The sequence below is a fragment of the Gobio gobio genome (genome assembly GCF_949357685.1).
Source record: "Gobio gobio genome assembly, chromosome: 3".
In the NCBI taxonomy this organism is placed as follows: Eukaryota; Metazoa; Chordata; class Actinopteri; order Cypriniformes; family Gobionidae; genus Gobio; species Gobio gobio.
In genome coordinates, this window is record NC_137099.1 from 12,892,918 (window position 1) to 12,910,079 (window position 17,162).

Consider the following 17,162-nt stretch of genomic DNA (forward strand, 5'->3'; position numbering starts at 1 on the left):
GTAAAAGTACAAAGGTATCCAATTTAAAACGTACTCAAGTACCGAAAGTAAAAAGTAAATATTCAAATTAACTGTAAATATCAATAATTAAGCAGATCAATTGTTTTGGGAGTGATATGCAATGCTTTAATTGAACAAATGATAAGATTAGATACTGCAATTAAGAATTTGTTAGATTTGCAATCATAAGAGACAATGAAGCACCTTAACCCAGTATAGGGGTTGAACTTAAAATAGACATGCTCCATAACATTAGCTGCATCAAACAGAAGATGTGCAAGATACTATTAACTAATTTAAAATTAATTCAAAAGCCATAAACACAATGACATATTACTTAACAATTAGTTAATAGTCATGTGCCTCAACAAGTGAAGTCATGACATAATGAAACCTTAGCAAATCGTTATCTAATGATTAATTAAAGCAGACAACTGGAAGTTGAAATACATGGCTTTGACCCATTGTGATAATTAACAGATTAATTTCCACTTATTAGTTAATATATGATGTTATTAGGGAATTAATACATTGTCATATTTAATTAATAGAAATTCATGTATTACTTAACCTATTAATCATATATAATGTTCATTAGTTGCTGATGCAGTAATCATTAATAAATGATTTAGTTCTTCATGAGTCATACATTAACTCTTGATTATCTGTGCATTAGTTAAGCATGAATTAATGCATATTAGTGCACACGTATTGTAAAGTGTTACCAATGCTTTCATTGTGTGCAGCGAAATAAAAAAGTTTGGGAAACACTGAGCTAACGTTAGTGTGGCAAACCTAGTCAGCTTTTCCAAGTCTAGCCCCGACTGGATCATCCATGACCGATTGACAGCATGCGGGGAGAACCAGCTTACTAGCTTGATTCTCTCCTGCACCCACGTTTTTTTTTGGTTTGGAAAGCAAGTGTAATAAATACTTGGAGCGTGCATGGGGAAATGTATTGGAGTAAAAAGTAAACTTTGTCTTTAATATTGTAGTGGAGTAAGAGTGAAAGTAGATGCAAATAAAACATACTCAAGTAAAGTACAGATCCCCGAAAAAAGTACTTAAGTAAAGTAACAAAGTATTTTTACTTCATTACTTACCACCACTGATTACACCATGGAAGACTCCTATGCCTACAGTACTGTGCAAAAGTCTTAGGCATGTTAGTATTTTCACCAGGGAAAATAATATATAATAATATATATAAAGCCAGTTATTTATATCTTTTGTTGTAGTGTGTCAGTAGGAAATTAGCAGTTTACATTTCCTAACATTCCTTTTGCCATTAATTGTAATAATCCAGTACTATTTGTGTATGCACAAGGAGTCTGACAACAGCTGGTATGTTCCACATGGAGATCGGATCTAACCATCATCAAGTCCATCTGGTATTACATGAAGAAACAGAAAGAAAGAAAAAAACTGAGCAACTAAATCCAGAAAAACTGTGGCAGCGTCTCCAAGACGCTTGAAGAAACCTACCTGCAAAGCAGTTGTGAAAAGTTTTAGGCACTTGTGTAAAAATGCTGTAAAGTTAGGGTGCTTTCAAAAATAATGTCATAAATAGATTGTATTTATCAATTAACTTCTATTAACTAAAGCAAATCAATATTTGGTGTGACCACCCTTTGCGTTTAAAACAGCTTTTGCCCCAGGAAACAAGTAAATCCATCTTCAAATTGTTCATATAACCAATACTGATCTGTAACAAAGAAGCGCACATACACAGATGCACGGTTTCATCAAGGTCGGAGTCGGTCGACCTCTAGCTCTGACCAAAAAGTTTCCCAAAACATACTGATAGCATGTTCTTTCTCTCAACAAAAGTAACAGACAACCTTGGAACTGAACAATATTCAACATTATTCTCTAGTGTAAATGCATAGAGAAAGCAAATTCCATTAAACAGACATATAATTATATAACTACGTAAATCTTACAAGCTTCAAGAAGTCATTCAAATAATTTAATATTTTAGAAGGATAAATATTGATTAATAACTTGATTATAGATCACTCATTAGGATCCATATGTATACTGAAGCGGCAGTGGATTTCAGTATTTTTCTGTTTCTTCATGTAATCCCAGACAGACTCAATGATGGTGAGATCAGATCTCTGTGCTGATCATGCCAGCTGTTGTCAGACTCCTTGTGCATACAAAAATCTCACTGGATTATTACAATTAAGCTATCTGCCTTTCAAGATTAGCATGTGACCCAATTGAAATATCCTGCTAGTTCACATAAAGGTTTGTCATTGTATGGTGAGGATTTTATAATAGTATTTGTTTTTTAAAATGAGACAAACAACACCAAAATAAATACCATGATTTAATGTACAGTATATGAACCATATCTACAATTATTACATGGCACATGCAAAATCAGCCTCAGATTATCCTCATACACTTTAACACACAGATTTACAAAACAGTTCAGGAATTTGATTTATTCAGAAACTTGATTTTGTGAGGGGACTCCATCTTGTTCTGTTTCTGGTTTTGGGGATCGATACTTTGCCCAGGGGTGTGGAGTTTCCTGGCCAGGCATGAACTCCAGCCATTCTCTGTAAAAACCACGGAAGCCATCGATCTTGTCCAGGTATGTGTTCCGTGATTTTAACTGAGGAAAGAACGATGCAAGGCATAATTAATCCATGGTAGTCCATGATAGAATCTTGCTCATAGGTCAATAACATGCAGAAAAATATTCCCAAATAAATAATTTTACTGAACCCTTTTCACTGAAACTTAAAATGATGTTATTAAATATAAATTTTATTAAATTACCTTTAGAATAATACCATGTAATCCAATTACCGTATTGCTATTTTGTTATTACTATTACTTTATAACTGACCAGATTTATATTTCACAAGTTGTATTCTGTATATTAGCCAAGAAATCTAGACACACCCTAGCGGCAGCAAATCTAATTTGCAACCAGGGTCGTCTAGCAACTCTCCGTTGGCTTGCGAGCTGGAAAAACCAAACTCTGGTCGGGCCAATCACATCGTGTATAGAGTCGGTGGGCGGGCTTAACTTAATGACGTCAGAGTTGTGGCGGTTCCGCATGCTACTTGTAAACAAAGAAGCTGGTGAACAGCAGTCTTTCGAATCGGCTTTGGCCGCGACTCTGGAAGACTTGGAGTTAAGCTTTTCTTTGAGAAAGGAACAAAGAACGGCACTGAAGTCATTCTTAACCCTCTGGGGTTCTTCATTTATGGGTCACACTCAGGACCTTGACCCGGAGGGCGGGATTAAGATAAAAAAGATTTGAGTAAAATCAATTAAATATATTTTTGTTCAATAATATTTTTTCTTTTCTGTTTTGGTGTTTTGAGATAATTTTATGATTTATAATTAATATTTATGCAATAATTATGACCATTTTAATTATAATAATAACAATAATTATTATTATAATAATTATAAAAAACAATTCCCATTGAATATAATAATAATAAAAAAAAAAATATATATATATTTTTTTATTTTTATTAAAGCTGTATTTCATTTTACAGTCAAGCCTAGGCCTCATGAAAGCAATTTTTTAATGAGATCGGTGACATCCGGTGGACACATTGAGCATTTTTATCATGCAATAGCACATTTTTACCACTATAGTGGATCTTACGTTTTATAAAAAAATGTTAAGAGAGTGCAGAACAGACAAAAAACCTCACACACACACACACACACACTTATATACACGCCCATACAAATGAATGCGTGCCATTCCAAAAGCTAATTGTGTTTTTGTGTGTGTGTGTGTGAGTCTGTTTTGCACTCTTGATGTTTTAGAGATTCACCCCTTCACTATTGAGTCCTTTTTTTCTGCATCCTGGCTGATTTGTAGATTGTATGCACAAAAAAACTCTGTATGTTCATATTTTTGCCCATTTCCCATTCATTTCCTATGGGGGTCATTTTTGACCCGAAGGTCCTGAGTGTGACTATTTTTTTACGACCACTTAGACATTTCAAATCCTGTCCCCGATTTTTTTGGGTGTTCATATACAAAGTACCAATACAGTCACCAAGTTTCGGACCATTCCGATGAAGCTACGATTTTTTTTAAAAATTTATAAAACGCTTCGGGTCATTTTTGACCCGAAGTACCCCAGAGGGTTAAAAAAGGAAGATGTGTTCAGAGTTTTTCCTGACCGGATACAGCGAAAGTTTAATCTATCAACAAGCTCTGCTCCACCTTCTTCGTTGCTCTGGTTGGTTGTAGCGCTATCCTATTGCGTGCAGAGGGAATTTGAAAGACAACCATTTATCCTGCCCCTGGGATTGAGCCCTGCCAACGGTGAGTTCCCAGACCCAACATCTTGATGTGGGTCTGGCTTGTCAGGCTATCTGTATATAACATGATGTGACAAAATACAAATCTTGAATCTGGTTTGATATGAGATTGTCTCATTCAGTTTCTAACCTTATCATACGAAGGAGGATACTGTGTTGCAAACTCCAGCTGTCTGATGATGACATCATTGGGTGGCACCTGCAGTTTGTGCATGTGTCGAAGAAGTTCTTGTAGATAAGCATAGTCCAAACGCTTAAAGGCTTGGCTGATCAGGGCACTGTATACATGAGCATTCGGCACAAGTCCACAAGACTGCAAAAAACAAAACAGAAAATAAGAGCAATAATGATAATAATACAGGGAGTCCTTAGGCATATTAATAGTGTAAAGGAATTGGTTTTCATACCTCCATATCAGTGAAGAGTTGCATTGCATCTTTCTGTCTTCGGCAAGCCAGAGCAATGCTACAGAACGTCTGGGTATTCGCAGCCAGTCTTCTGTCGATCATAAGGGCTTGTACTGCCTAAAGAAAAGAGAAAGTTCTTATTTACATTTATGCCTTTGGCAGATGCTTTTAATTACTTATTATTTATTTACATCTATGCAATTCTATTTATACACTGCATGGCCAAAAAAAGTTGCTGTTTGGTTTTAAATAGGCAAATGCTTAAGAGTCAATGATTGGATCATTATTGCAGTGATTATTATGTTTCTAGCATGTTATATGTTTGCAAACTGTTCTTCTAACCCTAATTGATGGAGTGTGTAGTTTTTCATTTCTTAAACAACCATGTAGGAAGACCCATCATGGCCATATTCCAGGATGACAATGTCAAGATTCATCAGGCTCAACTTGTGAAAGAATGGTTGGAAGGGAGCATGAAGAAACATTATCATCACTGCAATAATGATCCAATCATAGACTCTTAAGCATTTGCCTATTTAAATCTAAAATACTTTTTTTGGCCAGACAGTGTATTATAATAATTATAATAGAAATTTGTTATTGAATGTATTATTAATAATATTATTATTAGTATCATTAAAATATTATGTTGTGCTATGCAAAGAAAACAAAATGCTGACAAATGACCATGGTACAACTCTTGGCTGTAAGAATGATGTGCCTTTTATAACAAGCACACTTGAAATAAGTTATGAATTGGTCACCTTGCATATACATTTTGATGTGAGATGTAGTTTTGTAGCCTGTTTTAAAACATTTTCAATGAAGAGTAGCTAATCCTTATTTTTTTAACCCATCTACTATCATCAGCTATCTCTGACTATCGTCAATCCCAATTTGACAGATGCTTTTATCCAAAGTCGGTCCGTTCAGGCTGATCTTTTTTTTTTCTCTCGTTTTGTGAAGAGTGACATTACAAGGTAATAAATAAATAAATGAAAATAAATAAAAAAATGAAAATAAATGTGTCAAAGAAAAACGGGCAAAGCTGAGACACACAGCAAAACAAAGGAAGCAGGCCCTTGAAATTCTGGTGGCTAAACGTCAGAAGAAATAGGGTTTAACTTATGAGGTGGTGTACAAAGTATCCCATATTGATGCATTTGTAACCAGTGGGATCTTCAGTTTTCAGTTTTGAGTGTTAATAAAGAAGCTAAGATGATTTCTAACATACATTTTATCTGGATGTAGTCTTGTTTTTTTATGTATTCAGCTCCCACATCTATTAAATCCTTTATTTTTTTTTTACTTTTTTTTATGCATTTGGCAGACGCTTTTATCCAAAGCGACTTACATTGCATTCAAAGTACACATTTTTTACATTTTTGTCAATTCTTGCTTTCCCTGGGAATCGAACCCATGACCTTGGCGTTGCTAGCGCCACGCTCTACTGTTTGAGCTATAGGAAAGCCATTTATTTGTTTTATAAAGGGTTGTTTTGCACTACATAAAACACAAAAAACTTTTTTACCTCTTACCTGTTAGAATTTGTTTTCAGGCAGATGCAAAGATACTTAATAGTGTCTAGAAATGAGCATGAAAAGTAAATATATATATTTTTTTTAAAAGTGTCCTGACCTCGGCGATTGTTTTCTCTATTCACGCAATGTTCTCACCTTTTTTTACCCCTCACCCGTTTGCATCCCTGTTATAAACAGATGATTAAATGTGTTTCTAACCTTAGCTCCATACAAGTCTCCAGCCTTGGCCACCCTTCTGATCATAGTGTTAAAGAATGGCACATCCAGCTTGACACCACTCTCTTTGGCCACATTAATCAAACTCTGCATTGATTGGCTGCCAGCTTCCATGACATCAGCCAGTAGTGTGATGGTTTTGATGTTTGGCTCCAGTCCTTCTTTGGCCATTTTCTCCAAAAACCCATCAAGGTTTCCAATCAGAGCAAGTCTATCCGAAGCACTATTCACAGGCCCCAAGGCAACCACACCTGAGTGGCAAGTGCTGGGGTCTAAAAGGTTTGGGAGGTGGGAACTTTGTGTTGATAATTGTGATTGACAGGTCAGAGAGCTACTTGATAATACAGGCAGCATCTGAGTCTCATCTTCAGATGTGTCTATTCTGCATGAATCTTTTTCCTTTAGAAGGGTGAAATCACTCTCTTTGGCTTGTCCGTGGCTCTCTGTGTGTGTTTCTACAAACAGCTCATTCTCAAATGCATCCATATCTAAAGGCTGACACAACGTCTCCACTTTGACATTTGTCCGACGGCTTTTCCTTCCACTTGTGAGTTTTGGGGTCACTTCTTCCGTTCTCTTCAGCAGTAAAGCAGAAGCCAGACTAGGATCACCGATTCCACAATCTCGTGCGACGCGCAGGAGTATGTTGTAATTTTGAGTGTCTGGTTTTATTCCAATCCTAAGCATCTGATGCCACACCTACAAAACAAACAACAATTAAAATTAAAAACTTAAAGGGATAGTTCACCCAAAAATGAAAATTCTGTCATAATTTACTAACCCTGAAGTTGTTCCAAACCTGTATGAATTTCTTTTTTCTGCTGAACCTAAACGAAGATATTTTGAAGAATGTTTGTAACCAAGCAGATAGAGCAACCATTGACTACCATAGTAGGGAAATAAATACTATGGTACTAGTCAATCTGCTTGGTTACAAACATTCTTCAAAATATCTTCTTTTGTGTTCAGCAGAACAAAGAAACTCATACAGGTTTGGAACAACTTGAGGGTGAGTAAATTATGACAGAATTTTCATTTTTGGGTGAACTATCCCTTTAATGAATCAAAAGTTGCATTTTATTAGCGCTTCTCCGATGACGTGTTTTGACTGTTTCAGGTTTTCGGCTAAATGAAAACATTAATTTCGTGTTTTCTGTGTTTCGTTAAAAAAACATAATTTCTGTGCATCAAAGCTAATGTGTGTTTTTAGTCCGTAGGTGTGTGTAAGTACCTGTAAAGCCAGTCTGAACCCATGCTGCTTGTCGTTCGCACAGCTAATCAGCAGATAATGAAATGTCTCTTGTGTGATGGGTTGTCCACTTTGAAGCATCTCCTATGCATGCATTTACACACAAACCAAAGGATATTACTGTGGTGTTAGAGCAAAACAAAAATTGCATGTAAAACTAAAATGTGTTGTGACATTAGTTAATACCCGCAGAATTTGAAAGCAAGACTTCAGATCTCCAGCAAGAGCGACTGCTTTGAGCAAAGCATGCCAGGTTATGGCACTGAGAGGGATGTTCTTCCTGAGAAGCTCTTGCTTGAGCTTCATTGCCTGGTCCACCCCTGACTGCTTCCATGGTGATTCCGCACAAGCGTTGAACAGCGCGGTGTATGTAGCATCTGATGGCTCTATCCCTCTCTTCTTCATCTGAGTGGTAACATAACATAAACATAAAAACAGGGTTAAATTAATATCAAGTGTGTCATTTATACATTACTAGCAGCTCCTAATATAAATAATAACATCAAAGAGCATCATAATGTGATGAGTGCATTGCCATCTTACTTTATTGTACAGCTGAAAGGCTTTCTTTAGGTAGCCCACGCGTCCACATCCGCCGATGAGAACGGTGTAATTGTATTCCTCAGGCCGTAACCTCTCACCTTCGAGCATATCAGCCTCAAACAGAACTAATGCCTCAGCCAGCTAGGCAAAAGAAGAATAAAGTGTGCATTGGTTTATATGACACAGAGAGACATACTTTGATATATAGCCTACTTGTATTTACATGGGGCACACACACACACACACACAAACATGTTAATAGCATATTAGGGAAAAAAATACACTTTTAAGGAACATACTTAAAGGGATAGTTCACCCAAAAATAAAAATGTTGTCATAATTACGAACCCTCATGTCGATCCAAACCTGCAAGACTTTCGTTCATTTTCAGAAGATCTTTTTGATGAAATCTGAGAGCTTTCTGTCCCTCCATTGACAGCTACATAACTACCACTTTAACGTTTCAAAAAAGTTCATAAAGAGATCGTAAAACTAATCCATATGAATTGAGTGACTTGTCCAAATTTTCTAAAGAGACACGATCGCTTTGTATGATGATCAGATTGATTTTAAGCTTTTATTCACATATAAACATTCGTCAACTCAAACATCAGTTGTGGTAAACAGAAGGTCAAGGATGTTCGCTTGACGTGCAAGAACCAATGAGGTTCATTCTTGTGTTGCGCAGAACGTTCAAGCTTCCTCAAGAACCAATGAGGTTTGTTCTTGCAGGTTCGGTTGAGCTTCTGTTTATGTTTGCTGATCGGTTTATATGTCAATAAAAGACTAAACTAAATCTGTTCATATAAAGTGATTGAGTCTCTTCATAAAATTTGGGCTAAGCCACTCATGAGCGCCAAAGTGGTAGTTGCATAGGGACAGAAATCTCTCAGATCTTCATTTGTGTTACGACGATGAACGAAAGTCTTATGGGTTTGGAACGACGTGAGTGTGAGTAAATGACAGAATTTTCATTTTTGTGAGAACTAACCCATTAAAGGATTAGTTTTGAAGCTGTACTCAAAGTGTCATTTGGACCTTGAACCGTTTGGAGCCCATTGAAGTCCATACTGGAATGTTTTCATCAAAAACCTTAATTTATTTTTGACTGCAGAAAAAAAGGCATGGAGGACATGGGGGTGAGTAAATTATCAGCAAAAGTTTATTTAAAATTTAACCAATCCTTTAAGTGCAATCTAAATTATGCTTTCAGACACTTAATTGCATGTTAAATTAAATTAGATGAAAATGTATTATTGGCATGCATTTATGGGAAACTAAAATATACTTTAATGCCATTTCTTCTAAAACTTGTATGTCATGTATTAAAATGTATTTGAAATTACACAATTATAACGACTCCTCCATGGACTGCCACCTTAACGTGGTGGAGGGGTTTGAGTACCCGAATGACCCTAGGAGCTATGTTGTCCGGGGCTATATGCCCCTGGTAGGGTCTCCCAAGGCAAACAGGTCCTAGGTGACGGGTCAGACTAAGAGCAGTTCAAAAACCCTTATGATGACAAAAAGAAGGAGGACCGTGACGTCGCCCGGTATGGCGCAGCCGGGGCCCCACCCTGGAGCCAGGCCTGGGGTTGGGGCTCGTATGCGAGCGCCTGGTGGCCGGGCCTTCCCCCACGGGGTCCGGCCGGGCTCAGCCCGAAGGAGCGACGTGGGGACACCTTCCCGTGGGCCCACCACTCACGGGAGGGACCGTAAGGGGCCGGTGCAAAGCGAATCAGGCAGCAGTCGAAGGCGGGGGCCTAGACGACCCGATCCCTGGACACGGAAACTGGCTCTTGGGACATGGAATGTCACCTCGCTGGCGGGGAAAGAGCCTGAGCTTGTGCGTGAGGTTGAGAGGTTCCGACTAGAGATAGTCGGAATCACCTCCACGCATGGCTTGGGCGCTGGAACCACACTCCTCGAGAGGGGATGGACTCTTTACCACTCTGGAGTTGCCCATGGTGAGAGGCGGCGGGCTGGTGTGGGTTTGCTTATAGCCCCCCAGCTCTGCTGCCATGTGTTGGAGTTTACCCCGGTGAACGAGAGGGTAGTTTCCCTGCGGCTTCGGCTCGGGGATAGGTCTCTCACTGTTGTGTGTGCCTACGGGCCGAACGGCAGTGCAGAGTACCCGACCTTCTTGGAGTCTCTGGGAGGGGTGCTGGAGAGTGCTCCGACTGGGGACTCCGTCGTTCTACTGGGGGACTTCAACGCCCACGTGGGCAATGACAGTGAAACCTGGAGGGGCGTGATTGGGAGGAACGGCCCCCCTGATCTGAACCCGAGTGGTGTTCAGTTATTGGACTTCTGTGCTAGTTACAGTTTGTCCATAACGAACACCATGTTCAAGCATAAGGGTGTCCATCAGTGCACATGGCACCAGGACACCCTAGGTCGTAGGTCAATGATCGACTTTGTGGTCGTTTCATCTGATCTGCGGCCGTATGTCTTGGACACTCGGGTGAAGAGAGGGGCAGAGCTGTCAACTGATCACCACCTGGTGGTGAGTTGGATCCGATGGCGGGGGAGGAAGCTGGACAGACCCGGTAGACCCAAGCGTACTGTGAGGGTCTGCTGGGAACGTTTGGCCGAGTCTCCTGTCAGAGAGATCTTCAACTCCTGCCTCCGGCAGAGCTTCGACCGGATCCCGAGGGAGGCTGGAGATATTGAGTCCGAGTGGACCATGTTCTCCACCTCCATTGTCAAAGCGGCTGCTCGGAGCTGTGGACGCAAGGTCTCCGGTGCCTGTCGAGGCGGCAATCCCCGAACCCGGTGGTGGACACCGGAAGTAAGGGATGCCGTCAAGCTGAAGAAGGAGTCCTATCGGGCCTGGCTGGCTTGTGGGACTCCTGAGGCAGCTGACAGGTACCGACAGGCTAAACGGACTGCAGCCCGGGTGGTCGTGGAGGCAAAAACTCGGGCCTGGGAGGAGTTCGGTGAGGCCATGGAAAAAGACTATCGGCTGGCCTCGAAGAGATTCTGGCAAACCGTCCGGCGCCTCAGGAGGGGGAAGCAGTGCCCTACCAACGCTGTTTACAGTGGCGATGGGCGGCTGTTGACCTCGACTGGGGATGTTGTCGGACGGTGGAAGGAATACTTCGAGGATCTCCTCAATCCCGTCGTCACGTCTTCCATTGGGGAAGCAGAGGCTGGGGGCTCAGAGGAGGACTCGTCCATCACCCAAGCTGAAGTCACCGAGGTGGTTAAGAAACTCCTCGGTGGCAAGGCACCGGGGGTGGATGAGATCCGCCCTGAGTACCTCAAGTCTCTGGATGTTGTGGGGCTGTCTTGGCTGACACGCCTCTGCAGCATCGCGTGGCGGTCGGGGACAGTGCCTCTGGGATGGCAGACCGGGGTGGTGGTCCCTCTTTTTAAGAAGGGGGACCGGAGGGTGTGTTCCAACTATAGGGGGATCACACTTCTCAGCCTCCCCGGGAAAGTCTATGCCAGGGTACTGGAGAGGAGAATCCGGCCGATAGTGGAACCTCGGATTCAGGAGGAACAGTGTGGTTTTCGTCCTGGTCGCGGAACACTGGACCAGCTCTATACCCTCTACAGGGTGCTGGAGGGTTCATGGGAGTTTGCCCAACCAGTCCACATTTGTTTTGTGGATTTGGAGAAGGCATTCGACTGTGTCCCTCGCGGCATCCTGTGGAGGGTGCTCTGGGAGTATGGGGTCCGGGGTCCTTTGCTGAGGGCTGTCCGGTCCCTGTATGACCGAAGCAGGAGTTTGGTCCGCATTGCCGGCAGTAAGTCAGACTTGTTCCCGGTGCATGTTGGACTCCGGCAGGGCTGCCCTTTGTCGCCGGTTCTGTTCATAATTTTTATGGACAGAATTTCTAGGCGCAGCCAAGGGCCGGAGGGTGTCAGGTTTGGGGACCACACGGTTTCGTCTCTGCTCTTTGCAGATGACGTTGTCGTGTTGGCCCCTTCTAACCAGGACCTTCAGCATGCATTGGGACGGTTTGCAGCCGAGTGTGAAGCGGCTGGGATGAGGATCAGCACCTCCAAATCCGAGGCCATGGTCCTCAGTCGGAAAAGGGTGGCTTGCCCACTCCAGGTTGGTGGAGAGTTCCTGCCCCAAGTGGAGGAGTTTAAGTATCTAGGGGTCTTGTTCACGAGTGAGGGGAGGATGGAACGGGAGATTGACAGACGGATCGGTGCAGCTTCTGCAGTAATGCGGTCGATGTACCGGTCTGTCGTGGTGAAGAAAGAGCTAAGCCGTAAGGCGAAGCTCTCGATTTACCGGTCAATCTACGTTCCTACTCTCACCTATGGTCATGAGCTTTGGGTCATGACCGAAAGGACAAGATCCCGGATACAGGCGGCCGAAATGAGCTTTCTCCGCAGGGTGGCTGGGCGCTCCCTTAGAGATAGGGTGAGAAGCTCAGTCACTCGGGAGGAACTCGGAGTAGAGCCGCTGCTCCTCCACATCGAGAGGGGACAGCTGAGGTGGCTCGGGCATCTGTTCCGGATGCCTCCTGAACGCCTTCCCGGGAAGGTGTTTCGGGCATGTCCAACCGGGAGGAGGCCCCGGGGAAGACCGAGGACACGCTGGAGGGATTATGTCTCCCGGCTGGCCTTGGAACGCCTCGGTGTCCCCCCGGAAGAGCTAGAGGAAGTGTCTAGGGAGAGGGAAGCCTGGGCATCTCTGCTTAGACTGCTGCCCCCGCGACCCGGCCCCGGATAAGCGGAAGAAGATGGATGGATGGATGGACAATTATAACGATGAAGTTGCAATTTAATACAATATGTGAACTTTGAACTCTAGTGTGTTCTTTTATTTTACTTTTTGAATTATAAATACTTCACATGTCCTTTAATATGTTAAAGCATGACATTATTAAAACAATGATTTACAATGTACTTTAAAGCCAAACTTGTCATTTTTGTATTACTGCAAAGTGCAAAAACCGTCATTATAAAGTGTACTCTATTAAGTGACCTTCTATGTAATTAATATAGTACACGTACAGTACTAATACCATAGTACTTCCACAGTGTTATTAAAATAATGACTTTTTGACAACATACTTTGTCCTCTTTGATAAGCCTTTTACACTGGAGGAAATACCAGTATGTTGTATTTTTCCGACCCGTTTTGGACCGGAACTTTTCCACCCGCGGCGCGTCCTCCTCATCCGCATCCCTGTACCTCATATCCAGCAGCTCTGGGGATGTTTTGCGAAAGGTTCGTCTGGAGGATAATTTTCTGGAATAATCACCAAACCCATCACTGGGATCTTCCTCATTCACACGATCAGATGCGTCTGAACTAGTAGCGTTGCTCTCAGTCCATCTTGGAGGTGTCACTGATTTACTAAAGAATCTCAAGGGTGCTTGATGCACTCGCTCAGATGGACGAACAGCTGATCTGCACTCATGTGAGGATGCTGAAGCGCACTTTACAACATTAACGCCGGTGTTCCGTGTGAAAATACCCAATAGAAGTGTAGAACGCAACATTTTGGCTATCGATCTTAATTAAAACCTAGTTACTTTATTTATCGCCTTTTCAAGTCATATAAACTGCGATATAAACCACTACTAGACTTCCTCACATGATGTGTCTACTGTAAGTCGCCATGATGGAAGTTTAACAAGACATTACTAATAGATAATATCATAATCGAGATATATATTCAACACATTCCATGTAATATTCTGTTAAGACTTTTATAATTAGACTAATTTTGATCTAAATTCACAATTTAACGAACGAACTCTCAATTGTATCCAACGAAATAAATAATGAAGATGAGCGGGATCGATTAGTATGACTTATCGTGTGTTCGTTGAAACTGCAGCAATGTCACCGCTGTCATAGAACTGCCATCTAGCGATCAAAGTCGAAAATATGTATCGAAATAACTAATTTCACATGACAAGGACAAGTAATTTTGTCCAAGTATTTACATACAAGTGTTATTACATATATACACTCTTTTTATATTCCAAAATGAATTTATTTCTATAAGCATTGCATTGTTATTGTTATTGTGAGGCCTGCTTGCACAGTTTGAATAGAAATAATAAAATAACAGGCAAATTTGATGATAAAATAATAATTCCCTCTCTTACTGCGAAATGCATTGTTCTTGTATCAATATTAAAAGCTTTTTTTTATTTTCTTGGGGTGAGATATCACTGAAAGGGTTGATTGTCATTAAAATAAACCCATCATGACAAGTGATGACTGGCACATTTAGATCTGTGCTCTGTATTTTCATTATCACCAATACAACTAACAGTCAAACTTTCCCTAAAATTCATTCACAAAATTCCTTGATCTTTCTCCCCACATAGGCTTCAAAGTATTAAAAACATTGATGTTCTATAAAACATTTTATTTCAGTAATCTGTGAGTTGGTATTACATTCAAAACAGTTAAGTGCTAGGGTTTACAGACATAGATGTGTATAAATGGAGACACTTTACTGCAGAGTGTGAAATGATTATTTGTGACATTTAAATGCACTTCTCATTAACTTCTCTGGCTTTCCCACTGCTGCTTGTGTAAGGATATTTCAAAACAAGATAAATATATGTAGTGAGATACTGAGCTGTGTATGTGTGCAAGTGTGTGTGTGTCTGCTCTCACATTGTGTCAGTAGATTTCTCTTTATTTTCCATGACAGACTGCAGTGCAGAATTGCTAACTGTAGCCCCCTATGTAAGACTGCTGAGCTGAAGCGCACCCACCCACATACTGCAGAGAAGATGAGGGCGAAGGCTTTTGTTTCCTCAGCATCTCCTGAGAGATCTCACACACAATGTTTCCATGGAGATGACACTTTTTGTGTGGTTCTTTCATGTCGTGCATGTAATAAAAGACTGAATCACACTGAATCACACAATACGTTTCTAAAAGTATCTTCCAATGCATCAGTTGCTTTTTGCTTGTGTGTGTTTGATTTCCTACATTTTAATCCCCTCCATCTTTTTAACAAAGATGAGAACTCTGAGGTTTTATAGTGTGACCTAAATGAGGGTATTAGATAATTGAAGGGTTCAGCTTTGCATCTCTTCCAAAATCGCCCAAGGTCTTTCTGCCCCGGAGCAAGCCAGTTGTGAAAACTGAACTTCAAACGACAAAAGAAGAGAAATGTTGGTTTTTGAAGAAAAGAGAACAGTTCAACACCATCCCTTGAAATGCAAATGCTCAACACTCTTAAAAATAAAGTTTAGGCTATTTATTGGCATTGATGGCTCCGTGAAGAACCTCCATGGAACCTTTCCATTGCATAAATGTTTTTTATAGTGAAAAAGTGCACTAAAAAATGGTTATTTTAAAGACTGTTCAATAGAAAGTTATTTGGGTGTGATTGGAGTGCATAGGGTAACACGTGGGGAGATCCCTCCTTAAGAACAATGTGCATTTACTTTTAAATTTTAACATATTTAGATATAAATTTAGCATGCTCAGGAGGATGCTGCATCAACCAATGTATTATTATAGAAAATAAATAGAAACATCACTACGGGGGTAAGAAGCCCTCCAGAATGATTGAATTACTTTTGACATAATTCTTATTAATATTTATATATATTTTAAAGTGTCATTAATGTAAAATACTAAATCAACTATTCTATTTCAAATTAAATTTTGACAATTTAGTTAAATAATTGAATAAACAATGTCAGACATAGCAGAATCCCAGTAAAAGAGATGTATCTGAAGGTTGAAAGTATTCTATAACTTACATACAGACATTCATATTTACATATTTAATAGCCCATTTTAATTGAAGATATTTAATAGTAGTAGCAACATGTAAATGAAATGATTTCACTCAACTAACCTATAGGTTTTAATTAAAGCAGAGATGTCTGAAATGTACGTCTAATTCGTGGAATAGTGAATAATAAACCCATTATTACAATCATTATTACATTAAAAAATAATAACACTAGTAACAACATGCCACCCGGGGCCTTCTCTCAAAATTAAAACTATAACTTTTACTTCACAAATTTAAAACCATGAATGTGTTCACAAATCCCTTATTAGCAAATAGACACAAAAAAACTTTGCTATTCAACATAATACAATGTCATAGATCACTATTTTCCAAAGACACAAAATTAGATCAATTAACCTCAAAACTGTTTCAGCTGACAACATTAAAACCGACTTAAGCTACCTTATAAAGTAAATAAATAAACTGAACATGGTGAAAAATCCAGATTTAGGTGATGATTTGCATAACCGTGGCTTTGAATTAAACAGGGGAGGCCGGGGCTAGTTGTCATAATGGTTGTATCTCTGTAACTTCAATTGTCAAAGTTACACAAATTAGTTTGGCCCCACTTTATATTAGGTGGCCTTACTATGTACTCACATCAAAAAATAAGTACAATGTACTTACTGTGTTCAAATTGTATTGCAAAACACCTTTGCTGATATTGAGGTGGGATACGGGTAGGGTTATAGGACAGGTGTGGTTGTATGGGTAAGTTTAAGGGTAGGGTTAGGTGTAAGGGAAGTGTCAACTGTGTAATTACAAAAGTAACTACAGAAATTAATTACAGACGTAATTACATACAGGTATTTTTTAAAATGTAAGTACAATGTAAAAACATATGTAGGCTATGTACACAATAAGTGCATTGTATCAAATGATTAATTAAAATGTTAGTGCATAGGCTAGTTAAGGCCACCCAATATAAAGTGAGTAGGCCTAGTTTCTAACACATATGCTAGGCTACTATAGGGCAGTTTACTTAATTTATTTATTCATTCATTCAATTCCTTTCGAATCAGATAATAAAAATATGTTCACTGTGACAACATGCCCCGCTATTAGCGTTTGTTAAACAGTGAACTGATTTGTGAATCAGTACCAGTTTTTGTAGCCAATATTTTAAGGTATGTGTTTAAGTTTAGCCTAT

The 17,162-nt window shown here is 40.1% G+C and overlaps 1 protein-coding gene across 1 annotated transcript; it reads right to left on the reverse strand.

Annotated features, from left to right (window-relative positions):
* Positions 1–2,321: 2,321 nt before the first annotated feature.
* On the reverse strand, positions 2,322–13,861 carry ptcd1 (pentatricopeptide repeat domain 1). The gene is made up of 8 exons (XM_079813163.1): positions 13,305–13,861; positions 8,268–8,408; positions 7,911–8,129; positions 7,707–7,808; positions 6,458–7,174; positions 4,719–4,835; positions 4,442–4,624; positions 2,322–2,626 (listed from the first exon to the last, which is right to left on the reverse strand). The coding sequence occupies exons 1-8, from the start codon at positions 13,734–13,736 to the stop codon at positions 2,453–2,455; spliced, it is 2,085 nt and encodes a 694-aa protein (XP_079669289.1). The 5' UTR covers positions 13,737–13,861; the 3' UTR covers positions 2,322–2,452.
* Positions 13,862–17,162: the final 3,301 nt, after the last annotated feature.